The sequence below is a fragment of the Rousettus aegyptiacus genome, unplaced genomic scaffold (genome assembly GCF_014176215.1).
Source record: "Rousettus aegyptiacus isolate mRouAeg1 unplaced genomic scaffold, mRouAeg1.p scaffold_m13_p_14, whole genome shotgun sequence".
Lineage (NCBI taxonomy): Eukaryota > Metazoa > Chordata > Mammalia > Chiroptera > Pteropodidae > Rousettus > Rousettus aegyptiacus.
Genome location: NW_023416289.1, coordinates 46446767 through 46470327, shown reverse-complemented (window position 1 = coordinate 46470327; position 23561 = coordinate 46446767). Strand labels below are relative to the sequence as shown.

Genomic DNA, 23561 nt, shown 5'->3' with positions numbered 1-23561 from the left:
CCGTGAGGAGGCAGACAGTTGACAGGACCAGGACGGACCGCTGTCCGCCAGGTGATGCCGGCAATGAGGAGGCTGCGAAGAAAAGGAAATGCAGAGTTGGGGGCCAGGGTGAAGCAACTTTCTCCCAGGTGGCTTTGGGACGGAGACCAGAGTGGAGGCAGGCGGAGCTTCTGAGACCCCAGAGAGACCGCTTGGGGCAGAAGGCACAGCAGGAGCCAGGCCCTGCAGTGGGACCCCGTCCAGGGCGCGGCTGGGGCAGGCGGCAAGAGGCACTCAGGAAATATCAGGCAAATGTACAAAAGACAAAAGGAACGTCCAGTCAGGGCCTCTGAGTGCCCAGTGCCCACCTCCTCCGAGCTGCTTCCCAGCTTCACCCTGCCCCTGCGAAGCCCTGTCCTGCTACCCCGCAGCTGGTCGTCCAGGCAAGTCCTGTGCGGAGACCCCGCCCTGTGTCACCAGTAGCAGCCACGCAGGGCCTGGGCAGCTCTTGCCCAGGGTTCTTCTCTCTCAAGGCTCAGGATCCTGGCGAGTCACAGGGCTTTGGGCGGCTTTTACTTTAAGAGCATTTAGGACAGGGGCTGGCTCGGAGGGACACACACAGGAAGGTGCTGGGTCCACCCTCCTGGCCGACAGCTCCTGGCCCTGCCTGCCTGACGGGCGCCCAGGCAGGCAGGTGTTCCCGGCTCTCCCTGGCTTCACCATCCTGCGGGCTTGGGCGCTTCTGCCCGGAGCCCTCACAGCTGGGAAGCTCCCCAGCTCTACCCACAATGCCTCCTGCTCGTACCGCAGTCAGTTCCTACCTTTTCTCTCACCTTCTGAGCGTCCCCCAGGAAAATGAGCGTGCCCGACAATAGTGCTCCCCGCCTCCCCTTCCTCCTCGCCCCGCCTCCCCGGGCCCCTGAGTTTCCGCTGTGCCATCTGCCTGAATCTTCTTGGGCATGGTGCCCGAGATCACTCAGCAGCGCTTGGGCCGGGGAGGGCGGCAGGCCTCGGCCCACCCCCACTCGCTTTGCGCTCCTGCCCCTTCCATGCCCCTCCAGCCTCTGTCTCGCCACATCCCTGTCCCTTCCTGCCTTTCGCACCTCTCCTCGCTCTGGGGCCTCTTGCATCTGTCTCTGCTTCATCCCTGGCACCAGGCAGGGCTGGAGAACGGGCGTATGGGCGTCGAGGCCTCTCCCAGAGTCAAGGTGTCACCTGGCCAAGTTCTGGGCCTTGGCTTTCCACCTCGGCCGTCCCGTACAGGCCGTGTGACCCTTGGCTCTCTGGGTTTGCTGCTCCATCCATACAGTGCACACCAAGTAGACCCCTTGGCCTAGGGCCAGGGGGAGAAGCCCGTGGACTGAGGCATGGGCGGTACTTTGTGCAGCGCTAGGCACGTAGCAAGGGCTCAGCATGCTTCTCACCAAGGTTAAGGGTTCACGGCCAGTGGGCGGGGTGTCACGGAAGGCAGATCACAGAGTGTCCGCAGCAGGCAGCAGAGCGGGCATGCGGTTGTCACATCCTGTGCAGTGGGGATGAGGGCAGGGGCTGGTAGGGGGACAGCCACGGTTCAGGTTCTTCCCAGGGGACCTCCGTGCCACAGTAGCCATGACCAGCAGAGGGTCTCGGGCCCTTCCTAGCTGTGTGCTTGGCCTCTGTGCCTCGGCGTTGCTGTCTGTGAAAGGGGACACAGCCATCTCTGGTCAGAGGACAGACGGGGGAGCCACAGTGCCAGGCACGTGGCCCGCGTCACCGCTGTTGGTGGCGCTGTTATTCAGGGAGGTGGGATGCGTGCACGATGCCCGGACCCATGCTCAGGACAGGAAACGTGAGCCGGCACCGCCATTGCGGAGTGCGGGGGTGCATCTGTGCACAGGGGGCGGGGCAGACGGCCTCTGGGCACTTGGTTGGTCGTCTGCAGGGCCTGGCACATGCAGGGGTCACTGGGCACCTGCCGTTTAGGACCTGGAGTACAGTCTCTGGGGCTGAGCCTGCTGGCGATGCCATGGCTCCGGCATGTGGTCAAGCGGGAGGCGCTTGTGTGCGCAGCGTAAGGACGTGCCGCCCCCACCGGGCAGGCCTCCTGGGATGGGAAGGGAGGCCGAGGTGTGTGGCTGCTGGAACGTGTCCTGGGCTGCGTGGCACGTGGCTGAGGTGACGGGGACGCGGTGTCACGGGGAGGAATGCGGGCCCACGGCGATGGCAACTGACCGTCCATCATTTACTGAGCACCTACTGTGCTCCAGGCACCACCGCAGGTGCTGGGGGCCAAACACGCACAGAGCAGGTTAAGCCTCCGCCCTTGGGCAGCTTGGCTCTGGGGAGTGGGCTCATAAGAGGTCAGAGGGCGAAAAACGCTATACAGAAAAGTGACGCGGAGGAGGTGCTGGAGAGGGCGCGGGGTGGCCGCTGTGTGACAGGATGCGCTCAGGATGGGCTCACTGACAAGGTCCCATCCAAGCAAAGGCCTGAGAGGAGACAGGGACAGTGGGGGAAGAGGTTCTGGCAGAGAGTTGCAGATGCAGAGGCCCTGAGGCAGGCGAGTGGAGACGGGGCGGGGGGGGGCGGGGGTCTTCCTGAGTGGTGACTTTCTGCCCCAACCCCAAGGGAGACGGACTGGGCAGAGAGGCTGCTGAGCAGGGGAGGGCAGCAGCCGACTGGGACGTGGGCAGGCCCTCTGGCTGGCCTGAGGGCAGAAGCGGGGAGGGCACTAAAGATGCACCTCTGGCCACTGGGGGGACAGGTGGCCAGGCCTGGGGGCAGGAGGGGAAGCGGGATCCCTGTATGCCTTGTGAAGGTGGAGCTGTTCACTGAGCACTGAGCTAGTCGGTTCCCCAACAGCCTTGTAAGAAAGGAACTGTTATCATCCTTTTTCATGGCATTTTTCTACGGCCTAGAAAAATGAAGGCCGTGGCCCGAGGCCACAGGGCAAGTCACTGGCAGATCCGGGATTCAAACCTGGGTCCTGGCGCTGGACCCCCGAGCTCTCCTCCCGCTGCTCTGTCTTTTGTGGGTGTCCTGAGTTTTGAGTGTGGAAGTGGCATGTGTGTTTTTCGGCGCCTACACCAGTGTCTGCACGTAGCAGGCACTCGGAACGTATTTGTTGACTGGATGGACGGATGGACGGACGGACAGATGGATCAGAGGAACAAATGCAGCCTCGCTGCCTGTTTTGCAGAATGTATCAGGGGGCCACAGTCGGGCTGGGGCTGGGGAGCAGGGAGAGAGCTGCGTGGGGGGTGGGTTTGCACGGCGTGCAGGCGTGCACGGGCTGGCCCCCAGCAGGAGGACTGGGGTGTTGGTGGTGCGGGCCCCAGACCGCTAGTCTCTCAGGGGGTGGAGGTGCAGTAAACAGCTGTGTGGGGTGCAGGGGGGCTGTGTGGAGCCCAGCGAGGCTGTGTGCCCTGGGGTCTGGGGGCAGGTGCAGGGAAAGAGGGAGGGCGCTTGGCGGTGGCCCTGCCCCGTTAGGCCTCGGAGGAGGCCAGGCTTGGCATGGCCCAGACCCCCCTCCTCGGGCAGCCCCGCTGCCAGCGTCCTCCCCCGCTTCCCAGACCTTCCTGGCTGCCCAGAACCAACGGGTTAATTAGATAACGGAGCCTTTGATTAGCGGGGGAGGGGAAGCCCTGGGCGCAGGGGCGGGGAGCAGGGGAGGAGGGAGGAGAGCAGCCCTCCCCACCACCCGCTTGCTTGCTGGGAAGGAGAGAAAGACGGAGGGAGGGAGAGAGGGAGGGAGCTTGGCTCTGCACTGCTGTGTGACTAGAAATTGTAATCGCGGAGAGAGGGAGAGACACAGCCAGCCTGGCCAGGGAGACCAAGACGGACGGACAGACAGACGAGACTGACTGAGACCCGCTCCCCACAACCAGAGGGTGATGGGGACCCAGCGAGAGTGAGGAGGAGACAGAGGAGGAGGGAGGGAGGGGGCCCGGTGGTCCCAAGGGAAGCTGGACAGTGAGGGGGGCGCGCCTGAAGAGGGCTCGAGGCCAGAGGAGGACAGGAACCGGAGGCAGAGGGGCCGGCTGGTGGGGGACAGTGGAGGTGGGCGGGGGTGGGGGTGGGGGACAGGAGGCCAGCAGGGAGGGGAGCAGGAGACAGCTGCAGTGGCCCACGACAGCTGCCCCCGGGGCGGGAAGGGCCACAGGCAAGGGGGGGGCGCGGGGAGACCCAAGAAGCCCCTGCGCCCCCCCCCCCCAGCACGACCTCGACGCGAAGTCCCCCAGAGCTGGGGAGGCGTAGCTGGCCGGCGGAGGCATGTGGAGGAGGGGGCCTGGGGTGCAGGGAGAGGCCCCATGGAAGCCAAGCCAAGGGGTGAGTGCCCCCTTCTGCGCGGAGGGGATGAGGACAGCAGCGATGGCGGAGGCAGAGGGCGCTGCAGAAGCTGTGATGGGGGAGGGGGGTGGGGGCGCAGTGGGCTGGAGAGGTGGGACCAGATGCAGAGGTAGACTCAGGCGCCCTGGACCTGGGGTGGGCACTGTGGGCTCCCACCACCCAAGGGGCGCCCTGCGACGCGTCCCCTGGCCTCAGATCCTGGCCCCATTGGGCTACACCAGCCTCTCGGCTTAAAGGGTGTGGGCTGGGTCATTGGCAGTCCTGCGAGGTGGGACCGGAGTGGTAGGCTAAGGACAAGGACAGAGCGTTGGTCCCTGTCACACTCAGAGACGTAAAGACCCCACCACCCTCACACCAGAGAGAGACTCACATGGCCCCAGCCCTGCAAGCGGAATGCCGAGTCCCCGGGGGGGGACACAGGGATACGGACAGAATCCAAGCCTCTCTCTGTCCCTGTGTGTGTCTCTCTGTCCCTCTGTCTCTTGATCTCCATCTGAATCTATCTATCTCTGTGTCTCTCTATCTCTTGGTTTCGCTCTGTCTCTTTGTCCCTCTGTATCTATCTCTGTTTCTGTCTCTGTCTTTGTCATTCTGTGTCTCACTGTGTCTTGGTCTCTGTCTCCCTGTCTCTCTCTGTCCCTGTCCCTGTCGCTCTGTCTCACTGTCCCTCAGTCTCTCTCTGTCCCCTTGACTGTCTTCCTCTTCTTGCACACACACACTCAGGCACACAGACATACGCACACGCATTTCGACTAAGTAGAAATGCTCTGGAAAACTGCAGAACGGGCGAGTGAGTGTGTGTGTGCGTGTGTGTGTGTGTGTGTGCACGCGCATGTGCTTCGGGGGGCTGTGTCCGTGGGTCTGAGTGCGCCGTGTGAGGGCGTGCCTTTCGCTGTCACTGCTGTTGGCTGAGTGTGCAGACGGCTCGTGGGGCCCTCGGCTCTGCATGGGGGAGCAGAGGCTACTGGTGTGGGTGCGTCTACATGTGCCGAAACTGTGCGAGGTCGGGGCTGGGGCCAGAGGGTGGGCCCCTGGCCATGGTCCCCTCCCTGGCTGCCAGCCAGATTGGTGCCCCGGGGCCAGCCGCTTTCCCTCCTGGCCCTCAGTGTCCTTGTCTGTATCTTGGGCCCACTCGCCACTTCCTCGGGGGGCACCGTGAGGCCTTGCAAGACAGCTGCATGTGCGGTCTGGTGCACGGAGCAGGCCTGCCCGGAGTCCCAGAGGGCTTATGCCTGTTGTCCTCACCATTGTCACCGTCAGCTTGTCTTCTGCCCCGTTCCCCCCTGTCGTCCTGTGGAAATAGGAGTGGGCAGACCAGACCCCACACTCTTCCACCCTCTCCCAGAACTCGGGCACGAGGTCCCCAGACATCCCCTCCCCGGTGCTGTCCTACAGCAGCTGCCGACCTGTGCCTTCCAGACGCCACCTGAGCTTGAGCTCCTGTCACCCCAGGGTGGCCTCGGCAACCCCCTCGCCCAGCGGCTGGTCCAGCCACCTGGCCAGTGCCTCACCTTCCCCTGTGCATCTTCTGTGAGGCCCACGGGCCTGGAAGGGCCCAGAGGTCACCGAGGGCCATGTGTAGTCAAGTGTGGGGGGGCCTATGTGGGCACTGGGAACGGCCTCCTCGCGAACATCCCGGAGAAGGGAGGGGAGGGAACCAGAGGCTGGACACCCCTCCTGGAGGCTCACGTAGGCCACTGCGGGCCTGGGGTGGGTGCTGAGATGCGAGCCAGACCCCTGCCCCCAACTTCCCGCACGGCTCCTGTCTTCCTCTGTCTTGTCCAGCTCTCTCTCTATCTCTACCTGTTTATCTACTTTTGAAATTGTGCAAAGAACTAAGCTATGAATCTAGTTGACTCCTCCACTAACTGCCCACGTGACCCTGGGCAAGCGCTTCCTCCCCCTGGGGCCCGTTTTCAGTTCTGTGAAATGGGAGGATGCTAGGGGCTGGTGGGGGCTGGGTGGGCCCCTTCCTCCACCTCCCTCTCCTGGTTACCTGGGACCTTCCCTCCCTCTGCGGGGGCGGGGGGAGGGGGGGTGGGATGGGGGGGGAGGTGGTGATGGTGACAGCTGGGTGTTGGGGAGCATCTGGGCCACACTGAGTCCGTGTCCCTCGCTGAGCCTGTCCTTCTCTGTCCCCAACAGCCCCCCGGCGCCCGCACGGAGCATGAACGTTGAGGATGGCGCGTGCCCGCGGCTCCCCGTGCCCCCCGCTGCCGCCCGGTAGGATGTCCTGGCCCCACGGGGCCCTGCTCTTCCTCTGGCTGTTCTCCCCACCCCTGGGGGCCGGCGGGGGCGGCGTGGCCTTGACCTTGGCTGCCGGAGGGGGCTCCCCGCCGGCCACCTCATGCCCCGCAGCCTGCTCCTGCAGCAACCAGGCCAGCCGGGTGATCTGCACGCGGAGAGAGCTGGCTGAGGTCCCGGCCAGCATCCCTGTCAACACACGGTACCTGAATCTGCAGGAGAACGGCATCCAGGTGAGCGCGCGGCGGCAGGTGTGGCAGGGGGCACAGACGGTGGCCGGCCCCTCCTCCCCAAACTGCTGAGGGGCTTCTAGGTGTCCCAACCCGCTCTTCGCGCCATTCCCTGGGCATTTGGGAGATGCTGTCTGCATCCTAGCGACTGGAGCCCAGGCCATGCGGGTTCCTTGGGCACGTGGCTCCCCGCATCTGCGCCTGCGTCTGCGCATTAGGGGCGGGGCCACCTGCGGGGCCTCGCAAAGGGCACAGCCAGCCCTGGGCCTGGCCTGGCCCCAGAGTCACAGGTCGTGCAGAGAGCGACCCTCGCACAGGGCCTTTGTGGGGCGCCGCCCTCTCCCACTGCATGGCTTCAGGCACCTGTTGGCGCGACTGCGCCTCAGCGTCTTCACCCAGAAAATGGGACGCTACGAGCCCTGCCCGAGGGGTTGGTGCGAGGGTTGGTGGCTTTTACATTTGTCAGGGGCTTGGAACCCACCTGGCACCTGGCGCGCTCTCACTTGGCTCCTGTGCGCTCTCGCGCCTCGGCTTCTGGGGGCGGGGCGGGAAGTGGGGTGCACGAGGCCTTCCGGGCCTGGCGCCTTGCGCACGTGGCTGCTGCTCCGACAGCCAGTTGCCACTCAGTTAATTGTGACTGTGACTCAAGTGGGCTCTGAGTGAGGCTTCGGGGCATAGCTGTGCCCGTTTAAAGCCACTCTCTTGTCCCGTGCCCTGCTGCCGTTTGGGGCGGGACCAGCCGTCGTTGTGGGGCTGTTATGTGCATTTTAGGGTGTCGAGCAGCGAGCAGCGTCCCTGGCCACCAGGTGCCTCTAACACCTGACCCCAGTTCCAAAAATGTCCCCAGATGTTGCCAGGTAACCCCTGGTTACTCACCCTGGCTGAGATCCGCCATGGGTCAGTCCCCTGTCCCCATCTGTGCAGGCCTCTCCTGTCCCCGCCCATAAAAGCAGGAGGAAGAGAGCTCCTGTGTCACCATCCCAGGCCCCACAGAGCGGACAGCCCCTCCTCCACCACAGCTCCTGGTCTGTCCCTCGGGAGGGGGAAGGGGTCAGTGGCCCCTATCTCGCCGTCCTGGAGAGCCTGCTCACCAGGTGCCCCCTCTGTAGGGGAGAGAGAGGACCTGTTGGGGGCAGTGCCAAGGGGGCCACCAAAGACAAGAAGGCTGTCCCGTCCTGGGGGTCATGGGGCAGGGACCAGTGAAGCAGCAGCGGGGGTCCAGAAACGTAACCCGCCTAGTCGCGCCCCCGCCCTGCTCCCACGGGACGGTGGCCTCTGGCCACAGGCTACCCGCCCGGCCACCCCCTCCCTCAGGACACCTCTCCTGCTAGCACACTGAGTCCACCTCGAGCCCCTCCAGTGCAGTCCAGCTGACATGCCCGTGTCTCCCTCAAGAGAGTGACACTGCACCTCACTGTCACCCCACACCTGCCTCCGCACCCCGTCATCCTTCCCTGGCTCGTATGGCAGTCAGCTGATGCGCCAGCCCCTGCTCCATGCCAGCCCCAGCTCTCAGTGACGACCACGACCTGCCGCCCCCCCGACCCCGCCCCAGCCAGCACAGTCTAGGAGGGAGGGGAACTAAACACATGGAGGGGAGGGCACGCCAGGCTGGGACCGCTGCAGCGGAGGAGCCTGGGTGGGGGTCGAAGCACCCAGTGTGCCCGTGAGGAAGGGGTGCAGAGCCCACGCCGGCTGCGGCCTGAGACCATGGCAGAGGCCCTTCCTCTCTTTGGGGCGCTCAATGGCAGTTTGGTCCCACGAATGTTTGCTGGGCGCCCACCGAAGGAGGGGCATGCCACACATCCACACACGCACAGGCACGCATGCACACATGTGCACACAAGCACACAGGCACATGCACAGGTGCGCACACACATGCACAGGCATGCCACGTGTACACACACACATGCACATGTCCAGTGCTGTCTGCAGCCTAAAACCTCTGAACGTTCCTGGCCTGGAACAGTGACATCCGGGCTCTCATCTGAGTCCCCACAGCTGGCACCAGTCACTCCTCAGGCCATTCCTCTGCCTGGACACGCCTCACCCCACTCCCAGGCCAGCCTTTCCTCTCCGCCTTCCTCTCTGGGCCCACAGCCCACCCCAGACACTCCAGCCCTCACCCCGAACGCTTCTGTTTGTCAAATGTCTCTGGTTTTCTTCTGTGTAGGAGGCAGTGGCCTGGGCACTCAAAACACACAGTAGCCAAAACCAGTGCCAGCCCGGCCCCACGGAGCCCCCCGCCCGCTAGACGCTAGGCCTAGTTAAATGGGGAGGGGAACGGAAATATAGGGGGAGGGGTTCCCGGCTGCAGCTTTAAAGATACAGGGAGGGCAGGGTGTCCTCTAGGAGAAGGCAAGGGTGGGGAGCCTGTGGACACCTGGGGAAGGGGACAGTAAGGCCTCGGGCTGGAGCACGGTGAGCCAGGTGAACGGGCAGGAGGGGAGGGCTGAGAGGGGACACTGGGGGCAGATCCTGCTGGGCCTTGTGGTCACACTGAGGACTTGGCCTCCTCTCTGAGTGAGACAGGAGCCAGGGGCGGCTCTGGGCAGAGGCCAGGGGAACTCTGACTTGGGTCTCTGTCCGAGGTGCTGGGCACAGACTGCAGGGACAAGGGTTCAGGACAGTGATGCCGGCGGCTCGGCTCTAACAGGCTGGTTTTGGGAGGTGGTGAGAAGTGCGCAGATTCTGAGTCTGTTTGGAAGGTGGAGAGGACAGGATTTTCCTGCAGAGTGGATGTGGGAAGAGGAGAAGAGAGGATGACTCCGAGGTCAGGTCTGAGCTGGCTCCTGTGCTTGGACCCGTTTGCTCATGTGTCTGCCACCTCGTCTCCAGGCCACTCCCCTCCAAACCCACATCGCTGTCAGACTTTACGCGTGAGCCCCATGGTACACATGGAGCTCGTTGTAAGTCACGCACAGTCTGCTGCGTCCATGCGCATGTGCATTACAAAGCACGCGGGAAAACCAACAGTCCCAGGGTGGAGAATAGGACGCCTTTCTCATCCTGGGGATTCTGGCACCCCGCTCTGGAGACTGCTGACCCCCTACGAGCACATTCCCCAAGGGCAGAGTGGGTACTTGCAAATGCCCAGTCAAACTAGCCCCCTTAGCAGACGGACGCCTTGCAGGTGGGACCCCCTCAGGAGCAATTAGAGGTGCTTTAAAAATAATAACTTTTAATTATCGAAATTAAAAAAATGAACAAAAAAATCACCCTTAGTCCCACTGCTAGATGTAAAAAACTCCTGCTTACATTTTGTTTTAAAGCATTCCTGGCTCTTTTCTGTGCGTTTGTAAATGTGTTTCTAAATTATTGATTACAGAGTGAATACAAATTAATTTAGAAACACTAGAAAACATACCCAAGTAAAAACACAGGGACAAAAGCCAACTGTGATTTGACAGCCACAGGTGACGCCCGTGAACCCGGGCGTCTTCAAGTCAGATACTCTTCACGGGCATTCTCAGCGTGTGTACAATAGGCTAGGGGGAGTAAACTGATTTCTTGTTTTTCTTTCTATTTTGTTTTTTTTCAAAGAAACAAGAAATCACACCATTTCATACCGTCGTGTGTATGTTGCAGCTAGTTTTTGGCAGCTAGGAGCTTAACCACGAAGGTCTTTGTCCCTGTCACTAATCCTCGCCTTCGATGTCGGTTTTCACGATGGCACAGGACACTGTTATTTAACCAGTCGCTTCTGGTTTCCAGCGTTTTCACTGATGTAAATGGCAGTGCAGTGAACATCCTCAGTGCTGGTTCCTCCTGACGCTCCAGATTCGGCCCTTGGCATAAATCCCTGCAGCAGGATCGCAGGGTCGGAGGGCAGATCGGAGAAGCGCTGCCCCATGCGTCTGTGTGTTGTGTTTGTTTGCTTGTTTGAGTGTTGTCCTCCCCTCCTCCCCCCCACGGAGACCGTGAGCTCCGCAAACATGCGTGCACACGCACACGCATACACACGCGCGTGAGGCTCGGCTCCTGCGCGGGCGGCCACCTCCGCGGTAAGGGCAAGGACTTTGCCCGCACCCTGCTGTCTCCCCAGCACCTGGCGGCTCTGTCACCTGTTCCCCCTCCGTGGCCTGCAGGGCGGCAAGGACTGTGGACCATGCGGAGAGTCAGGGCAGCGAGTGGCCGCACTGGTCTCTCTCTGGGGCAATGGCGCTGACTTTGGGGGAGGATCAAAAAGCCGTCTGTGACATGACGGGACAGCAGGTGGTGGATGTGGTTGTTTTAATGCTCCTCACGGGCAAAATATATTTTTTTAAATCATCAGTCTTCTGTGGGCCCCTAGTTGTGTTTGAGATTGCATGGACGTGATGCTTTCCCTCTGCCTTGTCGTGCCGATGCCACTCATGTGCCACTGTCTTCACGGCCCCCCAGAGAACCAGGGGTGCAGCTGGGGAAGCATCTCGGCTGAGCAGGCCCGGTGCCGCCCCTGCTCCTCAGTGTCGTGGTGAATCCAGGTGGAAGCCGCACCTGCCACCACCCGCCCGCGCGTCCCCTCTTCATGAGGCCTCCAGCCCGTCTGCCTCCGCCAGCACCGCCTGTGTCCTGGTCCCTCTCCGGTCCCCGCCCGCCTCCAGCCAGCTACCCTCATGTGTTTACTGTGGATCTTTCTGCTTGCGCGCGTTCTGGAGAATGCTTATTGTTGCTTTGTGTGCGAGTGTTTTTAACTTATGTAAATGAAGCCGGGTTATAGATGGCTTTGTCTCCTTATTTTCACTCGGCCCGGGTTGTTAGCCATCAGCACGGCCGTGGTTGCGATGTGTGTGTCCGTGTGTGTGTGTGAGCTCTGTTGCTTTGGCTGCTGCAGAATTCCCCTTGATGGGCATCTCCCCACCCCATGTCAGGACGGACACCCGGAGGCTTCGCGCTGCCCTCACCACAAATCCTCCCTTGAGACCCTTTTGGGACGTGCGTGATAATGTCTTGAAATGTAAACCAGTGGGGTTAGTGGCTCAGAGGACATGCACTTAACCCAACAAAGTACTGATCCCTGAGGCTCGTGGCGAGTATCCCTAGGTCCCTCGGGGTCACCCGTGAAGTCATGTGGCCAATGCACGTGAAGGCGCTTGACAAGGCGTGAGCGTCCGTCCTAGGCAGCCAACCGGCCCGTCCGAGGGAAGTGCTTGGAGGAGCATAGAGCTAGGTGGCCGCACAGCCAGCAGCCCTGCAGCCCTAGAGGCCACCCTATGTCCTGATACCCTGGTATCCGTCAAGCAAGTCAGTGCGCATGGTCACCGCGGAGGGTCGCGCCACTGCGCACAATGGAGCTGCGGAGAATAGCGAATGACATGGGAAAATGCTTAGAGCATGGTATTGAGCTTCCAAAGGATGCAAGTAGGATGTCCAACTGGTTTTTTTAAACTTAATTTAAAAAACAACAAGAATCAAAACAGACCCCCTCAACCCCGGAAATGTCGGCAGCGCGTAGCGGGACAGTCGAGGCTTGACCCACTTTCCTCGCACGTTATCAAGCCCGTGGGGGCCTCAGCTCCAGCGCCGCTGTTATGGGGATGGAAACGGCCTTCGTTCATGGTTCCATAGCATAGTGTTTTGCACGTCTGCTTTACACGCAGAAGGTCCCCAGTTCGCGCCCTAGTGGAACCACAGACTATGGTCTGTGGCCATGCCGCCTTGAGCAAGCTCCATGTCTGATCTTGGAAGCTATGCAGAGGCAGACCTGGTTAGTGCTTAGATGGGAGACCACTAGGAAGACCAGGTGCTGTAGGCGTAAAAAATAATAATTAAAAAAAAAAAAAAGACAGAAAGAAACAGCCTCCGTCTGGCCCAGAGCTGCTGAGAAAGTCCATCCTTTGAACGAGTATGTAATAACTGCCACCACATGCCAGGCGCTCTCTATGGACCTGGGGATGCAGCGATCGTCATTAGGTCAGACGAGGTGGCATAAGGTGGGATGACTTAACCTGGGGAGCGGTCAGCTGCTGAGGACTCCAGAGCCTCGGCAGTGAGGCGTGGTCAGCTGGCCGCTCTCATCTCTGTTGCCTCAGGGAACCGTCAATCTCGGAGGCGCCCTCCCTGAAACCCCAGAATCCCCATTCTGGTCAAGCCCCACGGGTCGGTGGACATCAGCCTTGGTCACTGCTGGCGCCAGCGCTCAGCACAGGGCCCACCCAATTGTTCTCGAGGCTTCTGAGCCTCATGACAGCCCTGAGCAGGAGGACGGTGAGGGTCTAATCCCCACTCTTCCTCTGAGCAGACTGAGGCCCGAGGCGCAGGAGACCCCAGGACCCCTCTGTGGATCACATCTGCTCTCTGAGTGCCCCCCTGGGAGGGGGCGTGCGCCCCCAGCGCATCTCTCCAAGTCCTGGTGGGGGTGGCCACGGTCAGGGAGCGAGACTGGGACTTGGGCATCAGGTGGGCTGCAGAGCGGACTCCTGAGTGTTCCCCGGCTGCTCCCTCTTGTGTAGCCCTCTGGGCCCCGCGCCCTGGTGGCTTGGTTATACTCTCGGCCCTGGGCGCCCTAGCTTCCTCCCGGGCCCCAGGCCTCCACTGCCCCTCACCCCCAGCCAGAGTCACGGCACTATCCCTGGACTTTAATCCTCACGGCCACCCCTATAGCCTCCTGCCTTGTCCCAGCCACCCCACGCTCAGGGGCGCCCTCTGCTGGGCCAGATGCAGCCCCAGGCCCGGGCTTCCAGCCCTTGGGAAAACAGGCCTGACCCTGGAATGACCACCCTCACTTGCCCACTGCGGCCACACCTCCTCTCGAGTTACAGATACGGAGGGTTTAATCCTCCTGCCACCCCGAGTGGGTCCTTTCTCCACCTAGAAACAGGCTCTGAGGAGGTGTCTGGCCGAGACCATGAGTCCCTCTTCCTCCCGGGTCTGACCAGCCTGCTAGTGGGTCTGCAGCACCTAGTTCGGGTCCCTGATTGGTGGAACGAGCACCTACTGTGCGCCAGGCATGTCTCTCAGCACAGTGAGCAGGACAGGTGCATGTCCCTAACCCACGAAGCTGGACAGACAGGGCAGAGGGCACATGGGGGCAGCTGACCCTTGGACAATGCGGGGGTTAAGGGCATTGACCGCTGCACAGTCGAAAATCCACAGATAACTTCCAACTGCCCCCAAACTCAGTCATCCCTCGGCATCTGCGGGAGGTTGGTTCCAGGACCCCTTGCAGAGACCAGCCTGTGCGGGCGCCCGAGGCCCCTGTATAAAAACACAATGGCAGAGAACAGGGTCCACAGTTGGCCTCTGCATACACAGACCCCCAACCACAGGGCGAAGACCACAGGTATTTATTGAAGGAAAAAACCCGCCCCTAAGGGGACCAGGCAGCTCAAACCCATGCTGTCAAGGACCAGCTGAGATGATGATGACATGCCAGGCAGACATGAGAGGGGAGGACTGAGCAGGACGGGCCGGAGAGCGGCTGGGGACCAGGGCACCTTCCTGGGAAAGATAGTTGGCCCAGCCCCCACCTGACCTCGCTTTGACACTCCTCCCAGCTGCGGGCCTTGGCTAAGTCACGGCACGCTTAGCCGCTGGAGGGCTCCTGGGACGTGAGATTACCCCTGCATTATGTGCACCCAGGTCCAGACGCCTGTCTGGGCTCCTGAGGGTGGGGGCAGGGCGGGCATCAGGCCTGACTCAGTGCCCAGGACAGGGCCTGGCCCTGGAGCCTCAGGGGACGACCTCTCAGTGGATGAGTGGAAGGAGGTGCGTGGGGGGTGGCGGGAGGGAGGGAGACAGACAGGTATGTGGATGGATATCACATAATCTAATGGATGGGGCAGGCATCCAGGAGGAAGAGGACAGTCAGGAGGGCTTATCAAGGAGAAAGGCTTTTTTAGGAAATCCGAAAATCTGAAGTGACAGAGGCCGGGATGGCATTCTTGGCGGGGACAGCATGAGCCCAGGTGTGGAGGAGGGGAAGGTGGAGGCAGGCCTGGGCATAGAGGTACACCTAACAGGTGCCAGGCCCCGCACTAAGCCCCCGACGTGTGAAGAGGCATTGCATCCTCTCAGCAGCCCCAGGGGAGAGGTCTTACAACCCACCCCCCGCGGGCCCTAGGAGGTCTAAAGTTCACCCCTTGTCACCATCACCGCTGGGCGTCACCGCTGGGCTTCACAGCCTGGCCTAGCATACAGGGACAGTAGAGCATGGACAAGGCAGGTGTGGGTAAGCACAGGGGTCGTCATTGGGGGCACCGAGGGCCAGTGGGGTTCCTATCGGGTACATGAATGGTGGGTCCACTGGCCTCTGCTCAGGGTCCTGCCCACCTCCCATAGCAGTGGACAGCCTGCCAGTGGTGGTGGGCACCCGGGGAGACAGCGGTTGGCTCCAGCCACTCTCACCAGGTTTGGCTCCTTCTAGGGGGCACAGAGCCCAGACACCCCACCCCGCTGTGTAGAGGGACAGGTTTAAGATTTGTTTGTTGATCGAGGAGGGGAGGGGTGATAAAGGCCTTCACAGAAGGAGGAGGCTGCATTCTGAGTGGCCCCTGCCGCTGGTCTGGGCTCCTTCTCACTTAGTCCTCAGGGCGCCAGACCCCACGCCACAGAGAAGGGGACCAAGGCCTCAGGAGGCTGAGTCGAGGCCCGAGTGGCTGGTGAGCGGGGCGGGGACCCGCACTGGCCCCCAAGCCTGCTTGGCTCCGGCCACTTCCTGGTGGTCAGGGAAGTCCCCACCAAAAAGAGAGACACAAGTCCCCTGTCAGGGAAGACGAAAAATGTGAGAAGTCATCATAAAAGCATTTGGTACAGAAAAATAACAGTGTTTTTTAAAAATTGTGAATGTAAAAAAAATAACGCAAAGAAAAAGTAAGCTTGCTAATTTTTCATTTCGGTTCATTACATCCGATATATATAAAAACCATTTATCTTAATAGTCTTATGATGAACAATTCACTTACTCATTTTCCCACCACAGTTAAATTTTTAATAAAGGATTTTTTGACAGTTTATTTTCTTAAAAACCCCAACAGAACACAGTGGGGGTTTTTTGTTTGTTTTTTGGGTTTTTTTTTTTCCAGCATTAGTAGAAGGAAGAAAACCCCATTGGGAGTTGGGAGGCTGTCACTGATGAGGCCACAGTCCCTTGACTGACTGGCGTGTGTATCCTTGACAGTCGGCACAGAGCCCAGTGTGGGTGACATGGGGCTCAGCAAACGTGAGCTCAGGAGTGAGAGGACTGGGGGACTTGGGCAGTTAGGTGGCCATCAGAGGCAAGACCCCAGGCCTCACTCCTCTGCCACGTTGAGAAATGGGAGTGTCCGGTCGGGCCAAAGACGCCAGACCCAGAGGTTGGGAGAATTTGTCTGCTCCAAGAACCAGTCCTGACCTCATCCTTCCCGAGTTGTGTTGTGTCAGTGGTCACAAGGGTGGCCTGCACCCCCCTCTTCCAGCATCAGAGAAGGTTTGAGAGCACCTTCTCTGCGGGGAGTCAAACTGCTTTGGAGAACCACAGATCCCTGGTCTGTTACAGGATTGCCTCTTAAGTAGCCATTTGTGTAATGATTATGTCTAGTGTCCCTCTCCCGTCTCGAGGTCAGGCTCTGGGAAGACCGCTGTGGCTATCTTGTCCACGGCCAGCCCCCCCAGAGCCCAGCATGGTGCTTGACACATAGCAGACACCTAAAGGCTGTCTGTCAGACAAGCTGACAGACATATGGGTAATGTGTGAGTAACACTCAGCCTGTGCCACCCAAAAAACTACACGGAAGCCTGTAGAGAGTCCCCTTAGTTTGAGGTGGGGACCTCAGATTTAGATCCAGACAAGTACCTCTGAGTCCTGGTTCTGCCACAAAGGTGCAGGATCTGGGAGGTGGATTCCAGGAGTTGATGTCTGGCTGAGAGGTAGGAGGATGGCTGCAAGGGAGGGGACCACGTGGAGGGGACACAGAGGCAGGTGGACGCCAGGCCGGGCAGGGCTCCAGACTCAGACTGGAAGGCTCTAGAGGAGGATGAGACGGTGTCACCTCCAGGTGTGGCAGGACCCTGGAGAGGCCTGGAGGGGAGAGGCTGGAGACCCGGCAGCCGTGAGACATTCAGAAGGGTAGAACCTCAGAGCTGCAGCTGACCCCACGGGCGGGGGAGGTGGCGTCTGGTTCCGGGTCCCACACTGCTGCAGCCGGCCTCTGCGAGGGGCTGCGCCAAGAGCCGGAAGGCAGGGGGCCGGCGGAGCGGGCTGCACACTCCTGCTCCACCTGCAGAGGGGGGCCCGGGGACCAAGTGTGACTCAGACGGAAAGAGGAGCACTTCCTGGTGATTGGGCACCGAGCCTTCCATGCTCAGCTTCTTGGTCCCATCTCTGCTCTCAGAGTCCGCCTCGGCCTGTCTCCCTGGCAACCGGCAATGATGGGAACCTCCCTCTCCTATCGTGATGGTCAGAATGGTCACTAGGAGCAGTAGCGCGGGTGTGCTTCACCAGCAGTCCCCAGGCCAATGGCAAAGCCGCCCGGAGAAGGCTGCCGTAGTCGCGACGTCTGGGACCAGAGGGGGACCGAGCGAAACCACCAGGGACCGTCAGCACGACGCGCATGGCCCCCTCAGAGGGACGCGGGCTCCAGACCTGTGTGAGCCGGAGGGCTTTCGTTGCATTGCTGGGTCTTTGAGGGGACACAACGGGATAGGCGGGTGGAGACCTGCAGGCTGGGCTGCTCCCCACGTTCCCTCCAAGGGGGAAACTGAGGCCGCAGGGGCCCGCGTGAGGGAGCCGGGGCTCCAGAGCTCGAGGACAGCAAGGTACTCGGGCCCCCTGTCCTGCCCCCAGCCTACTGTGCAGGCACAGACAGCCTCATGGCCGGTGGCCTCAGAGACCCCGGGACAGTTAGGAGCCTCCGCGAATCCTCCCTCTTCTGAGGCCATCCAGCCCTCATCTCTTCCCATCCACGCCCAGGAAGCGGGGTCCTGCGGGGCCCCCTCCCCCAGGCAGACCACCCGCAGCCGGCCTGGACCCCACTCCCGCTCCGGCGGGTGAAACAGCACCTACTGAGGTTCGCCCAGCTCTGAGCGTCAGCCGCGGCCGCCCTCACCGTCTCAGTCCGCGAAGTGGGGTACAACCTGGTAAAGAGTCCCAGAGCACGGGGACATCGTTTCCAAGGCCTATGTCAAGAAGCGGGAAAATGCTCACAATAGACGACGACTCTACAGGGAAATGCAGTGCCCGGGAGAGGATATTATGTCACCAACACATCGTAAAACAAAAATGAGAAAAGACGCTGGGAAACGCCCGCACCATAGACAGGAGACCGAAGGGTCAGCCCTGGGCCACCCGCTGAGTGAACTCTGGGTGGAGGCCGGTGGCGGACAGTTCTTTTCTTCTTACACTTTTCCCTAAAATGAGTGTACGTTGCTTTTATCAGCAGAAAGAGTCGCCTTGTTGTTCTAACGGGGACCCATGGTGGGACTCAGGTTAGAGTTTATTGGAGGAGGAGGGAAGCGGGTTGGGGGCGGGGACGTCCCCTCCTGGACCCGGACTCCACGATGTGCGTTTCCTCTGCCACCCCAATTCCACCCTGGTGTCCCTGTGCGCTGCTTCTGGTGACCTGAGGATTCCAGAATCGGAAGAGCCTGACCTGGCCTCGAGGCCCCGCCTCTCCCCAGAATGGGTCCCCGCGCCCCCGCGCACAGGCTGCTGGGAGGGCAGAATGCGATGGCGGGATTCGGGAGGCCAGGTGTGCAGTGTCAAACCCCTGGTTTTTCACTTTCCATCCTGATGACATATCGAAGTCATAACATGGGGGCTCTGCTGGGCTAAACAAGTAGACGATTAAAATCGGTTTCACCTGTTCTGGGTTTCCTTTGAATGTGGCTTTTAGGAAACTTAAAATGTACAATTCTCGTCACACTGCTGTTGGCTCGCGCCTGTGTGGAGTGGCTGTTAAACGCGTCACGCGTGTGACTGTGACGGGAACACCATCGCTTCTTATGCTGGGTGCCTCTCGGGGACAGTGTGGTGTTTTAAGCCTTTTAGAAAGAGTTTCTCTACTTATTGTAAAAGTAATTTTTGTCCACTGAAGGAAAAGCTAAAGGTCACCCATAAAAGTCAGCCATAACCCCCAACAGCTGGAGTTCACGCTCAGAAGAACTCTTTATTTCCCGTGGTCTTCTACTGGCCGCTGTGTGTGGATACCCAATGCTTCAGCCTCTTTTAAGTTTTACGAAGCATCGACCACACAGTGTGCTGTTGGGGGCTCGCCATTTCCCCCTCAGCCTTATAAGGCTAGAATCCCCCGTGGCATTGACTAGGCTTCAGAAACGCGTCTAACGGCATCTGTGCCCAGCACGATGATCGGCGAGGACAGTCTGGCGAGACTTGCACAGCCTCTTCTCTGGCCTCTCAGCCTCAGCCCCGAGACGAAGCAGCCACGGTCAGGGGCAAAGAAACAGGACTCTTAGTCTTCAGCCATGCCACCCTGAACACACCCGATCCCGTCTGCTCTCAGAAGCTAAGCAGGGTCAGGCCTGGTGAGTACTTGTATGGAAGACCACCTAGGAAGACCGGGTGCTGTAGTTGTAAAAAATAAAAAATAAGGGATGGTTGACAAGGTCCTTGCAATCTGTGAAGTCAACTGAGGGTTGCCTCACCTGAAAAGAAAAGAAAAAAAGAAAAGAAAAGAAAAGAGAAAAGAAAAGAAAAGAAAAGAAAAGAAACGAAACGAAACGAAACGAAACAGGATTGTGGAACCACACAGCCTCAGCCGGGTCCCTGGTCTGCCATCCCCTCCCGTTTGACCTTGGGCAAGTCCCTGCCCGTCTCTGCACCCCTCTTTCTCTCCGACTTCAATCGGGATAGTTCATCATCGCTTGAGTGAAACCCTCAAGGCCAGACGTGTTAGCATTTTCACATGAGGAACGTGGCATGGGTGGCGCCTACTTTCACAGCACCCCAGTGGGTCTCGTGTCCCTCCTCAAAGGCGAGAATGCTTCTACAGTGAAAGGTTTGAACAGTCACGTCGGTGGGATCGATAAAATGCTTAAACGGCTTACATGAGTTCTGATTGCGTTTTGCCACCAGGTGGGATGTGGTGCCAAAGGTATGAAAAGTCTCCATTTTCTGAGCCGACGGGTTTGAGAGTGGCAGGTGTCGGGAAGGGCGGTCTGGCAGGTTAGGTCAATTGCCCATAGGGCGTTTAGAACAGGGCCTGGCCCTAACGTTGTGCTCCACGCTAGCTGCCGTGTAGTCCTTTTTATTGAGGTGTAAGATATACATAATAAAATGTCCCCATTTCACGTGTACGGTTTTGACAGCTGCATTCACCCACGGAGCCACCACCCCAATCTGGAACATTCCTATCGCCCCCAGGCAGTTCCCTTGTGCCCCTTCCCGCCTGTCCCCGCCACCAACCCAGGCCAAGAGACACCTCTTGGCACATCCAGAGCGAGGGACGTTCGGGGTCCGTCTGCACGCACCTGGGCGTGTGGCCCCTCGTGCTCAACGAGACGGCCATGAGACCCGTGCAAGGCGTCGTGTGTGTGTGTCAACAGCTCGTCCCTCTTCGTGACTGAGCCGATGTGTCCCTCACGGGTTACGGATGTTTGGGCGGCTTCTGATTCAGGACATAGCGAACACAGGGGCGTGAGCACCCATCGTGAGCAGCCGGAGGGCCCGTGCTTGCGTCTGCCCAGAGGAAAGCCTGAGTGGGAGGGAAGCGGGGCACATCCGGGTCACAGGGCTGGGGGGCGTGGTTCTGTGTTCCTAGGAAACAATCCACCCGTTTTCGGTCTCACTCCCCCGCCCCGGGTCCCGCCCGCCCGCACGTGGTGGCTTGGCGCTTACTCTCGTGGGCGCGCTCACGGGTCCCTGACTGGTGTCTCCCCTCCCCCGCCCCAGGTGATCCGGACGGACACGTTCAAGCACCTGCGGCACCTGGAGATCCTGCAGCTGAGCAAGAACCTGCTGCGCAAGATCGAGGTGGGAGCCTTCAACGGACTGCCCAGCCTGAACACGCTGGAGCTGTTCGACAACCGGCTGACCACGGTGCCCACGCAGGCCTTCGAGTACCTGTCCAAGCTGCGCGAGCTCTGGCTGCGCAACAACCCCATTGAGAGCATCCCCTCATACGCCTTCAACCGCGTGCCCTCACTGCGGCGCCTCGACCTGGGTGAGCTCAAGCGGCTGGAGTACATCTCGGAGGCGGCCTTCGAGGGCCTGGTCAACCTGCGCTACCTCAACCTGGGCATGTGCAACCTCAAGGACATCCCCAACCTGACGGCCCTGGTGCGCCTGGAGGAGCTGGAGCTGTCGGGCAACCGGCTGGACCTGATCCGCCCAGGCTCCTTCCAGGGCCTCACCAGCCTGCGCAAGCTGTGGCTGATGCACGCCCAGGTGGCCACCATTGAGCGCAACGCCTTCGACGACCTCAAGTCTCTGGAGGAGCTCAACCTGTCCCACAACAACCTGATGTCGCTGCCCCACGACCTCTTCACGCCCCTGCACCGCCTGGAGCGCGTCCACCTCAACCACAACCCCTGGCACTGCAACTGCGACGTGCTCTGGCTGAGCTGGTGGCTCAAGGAGACGGTGCCCAGCAACACGACCTGCTGCGCCCGCTGCCACGCGCCCGCTGGCCTCAAGGGGCGCTACATCGGCGAGCTGGACCAGTCGCACTTCACCTGCTACGCGCCGGTCATCGTGGAGCCGCCCACGGACCTCAACGTCACCGAGGGCATGGCCGCCGAGCTCAAGTGCCGCACAGGCACCTCCATGACCTCGGTCAACTGGCTGACGCCCAACGGCACCCTCATGACCCACGGCTCGTACCGCGTGCGCATCTCCGTCCTGCACGACGGCACGCTCAACTTCACCAACGTCACCGTGCAGGACACGGGCCAGTACACGTGCATGGTGACGAACTCGGCCGGCAACACCACTGCCTCGGCCACGCTCAACGTCTCGGCCGTGGACCCCGTGGCGGCCGGCGGCGCTGGCGGTGGCGGAGGTGGCCCGGGGGGCGGTGGCGCTGGCGGCGGCGGGGCGGGCAGTGGCGGCTACACTTACTTCACCACGGTGACCGTGGAGACCCTGGAGACGCAGCCCGGAGAGGAGGTGTTGCAGGCGCGGGGGACCGAGAAGGAGCCGCCGGGGCCCACGACCGACGGCGTCTGGGGCGGCGGCCGGGCTGGGGACGGGGCGGGCGCGGCCTCGTCGTCCACCACGGCGCCTGCCCCACGCTCCTCCAGGCCCACGGAGAAGGCGTTCACGGTGCCCATCACGGACGTGACGGAGAACGCCCTCAAGGACCTGGACGACGTCATGAAGACCACCAAGATCATCATCGGCTGCTTCGTGGCCATCACATTCATGGCCGCCGTGATGCTCGTGGCCTTCTACAAGCTGCGCAAGCAGCACCAGCTCCACAAGCACCACGGGCCCACGCGCACCGTGGAGATCATCAACGTGGAAGACGAGCTGCCTGCCGCCTCCGCCGTGTCCGTGGCCGCCGCCGCCGCCGTGGCCAGCGGAGGCGGCGTGGGCGGGGACAGCCACCTGGCCCTGCCGGCTCTGGAGCGCGACCACCTCAACCACCACCACTACGTGGCGGCCGCCTTCAAGGCGCACTACAGCAGCGCCCCGAGCGGCGGGGGCTGCGGGGGCAAGGGCCCGCCCGGCCTCAACTCCATCCACGAACCTCTGCTCTTCAAGAGCGGCTCCAAGGAGAACGTGCAAGAGACGCAGATCTGACGCTGTTGCCGCCGCCGCCGCTGGGCGGGGCCGCGGGCTCAGGACAAACAGGGGCCCCCCTACAGCCCCAGCCCCTCAGACCGTGGAGAAGGTGGGCTCCGCGCTCAGCTGGACCCCGGGGCGGCTGGCCCAGCGAGGACAGGGCGGGGGCCCCAGGCACCGAGTCCCCTGGCTCTCCTGCCCCATCTCCCAGGGTGACCGCAGGGGATGCCGGATTCAGGAGAAGTGGCCGGAACCCTCTGCTTTTCCTCCTTGCTCTCCTGACCAACCGTCCAGCCCTCCACCTTCCAGGGGAGAAAGGAGTTTTTTTGAGGGGTGTCCTTTCTCCTTGCCCCCCAACAGTCCTCCTTTTATGGTTCATTTTTTTGCAGTTTGACGCCTGTCCCCTTCTCCCACCTGCCCCCCCTCACCCCGAAACGGAAGACAGACACGCGGTCGTCAGCACCTCTGGACGCCCGGCCCCGCCCCCTCCCACCGAGCCCACTCCTGTCCCTGGGCCCCTTAGCTGCGGGTGGGGCAGCCTCAGCCCACCCTCCACCGCCACCCCAGCCCCTGCCCGCCCCACAGACTCTTTTGATACCGAAGGGAGGTTTGCGTCAACGACTACCTGCTCTGTAATTACTTTAAAAAAAAAACACGGAAAAAGTAAAAAAATATTTTTTTTGGTCATGACAGCATGGAGGAGAGAAAAAACAAAGTGAATGTGGGTGGGGAGCAGAACGAGAAGATGTTGAGCACCCCCCCCCCCTGCGCAAGGTGGGGAGCTGGCCTCTCCAGGTGTTGAGGCCCCTCCCCTCGACCTTGGAGGCCCCAGGAGGGGCTGGGTTGCCCAACACCAGGATTTAGTCTCCCCACAGCGCTTTTGAGGCAGGGACCGGGGTCCTCTTCCCACTCCGACTGCTCAGCAGAAATCAAGGGGCCCATATTAGCTTCCCGGGGCTGCTGCAGCGAAGGAGTAAAACCTGCGTAGGCCAGGACGGTGGGAATGCATGTCACAGGGGAGGCTCCAGGGGTCCCAGGTCAGGTGTGGACCCCGTGGGGCAGGATCCTTCCCCACCTCCTCCAGCTTCCGGTCAGCGCTGCGCTGACCTCCACGCGGCATTCTCCCCACCTCCCACATC

At 61.0% G+C, this 23561-nt stretch overlaps 1 protein-coding gene and 1 pseudogene across 2 annotated transcripts in view; both read left to right on the top strand.

The window, feature by feature from the left end:
• LRRC4B (leucine rich repeat containing 4B) overlaps positions 1-23109 on the top strand; it is a 30700-nt gene extending 7591 nt beyond the window's left edge. Inside the window, exons 1-4 of one of the 2 annotated variants that reach the window (XM_036232565.1) lie at positions 3696-3868; positions 4174-4287; positions 6454-6785; positions 20590-23109. In XM_036232565.1, coding sequence (XP_036088458.1) covers positions 6489-6785; positions 20590-22440 — 2148 coding nt within the window. In that variant the 5' untranslated portion in view covers positions 3696-3868; positions 4174-4287; positions 6454-6488 and the 3' untranslated portion in view covers positions 22441-23109. Of the gene's footprint in view, positions 1-3695; positions 3869-4173; positions 4288-6453; positions 6786-20589 lie in introns of those variants that run through there. The other variant, XM_036232566.1, reaches the window with a different exon arrangement.
• LOC118611709 lies at positions 19154-19272 on the top strand (annotated as a pseudogene).
• Positions 23110-23561: the final 452 nt, after the last annotated feature.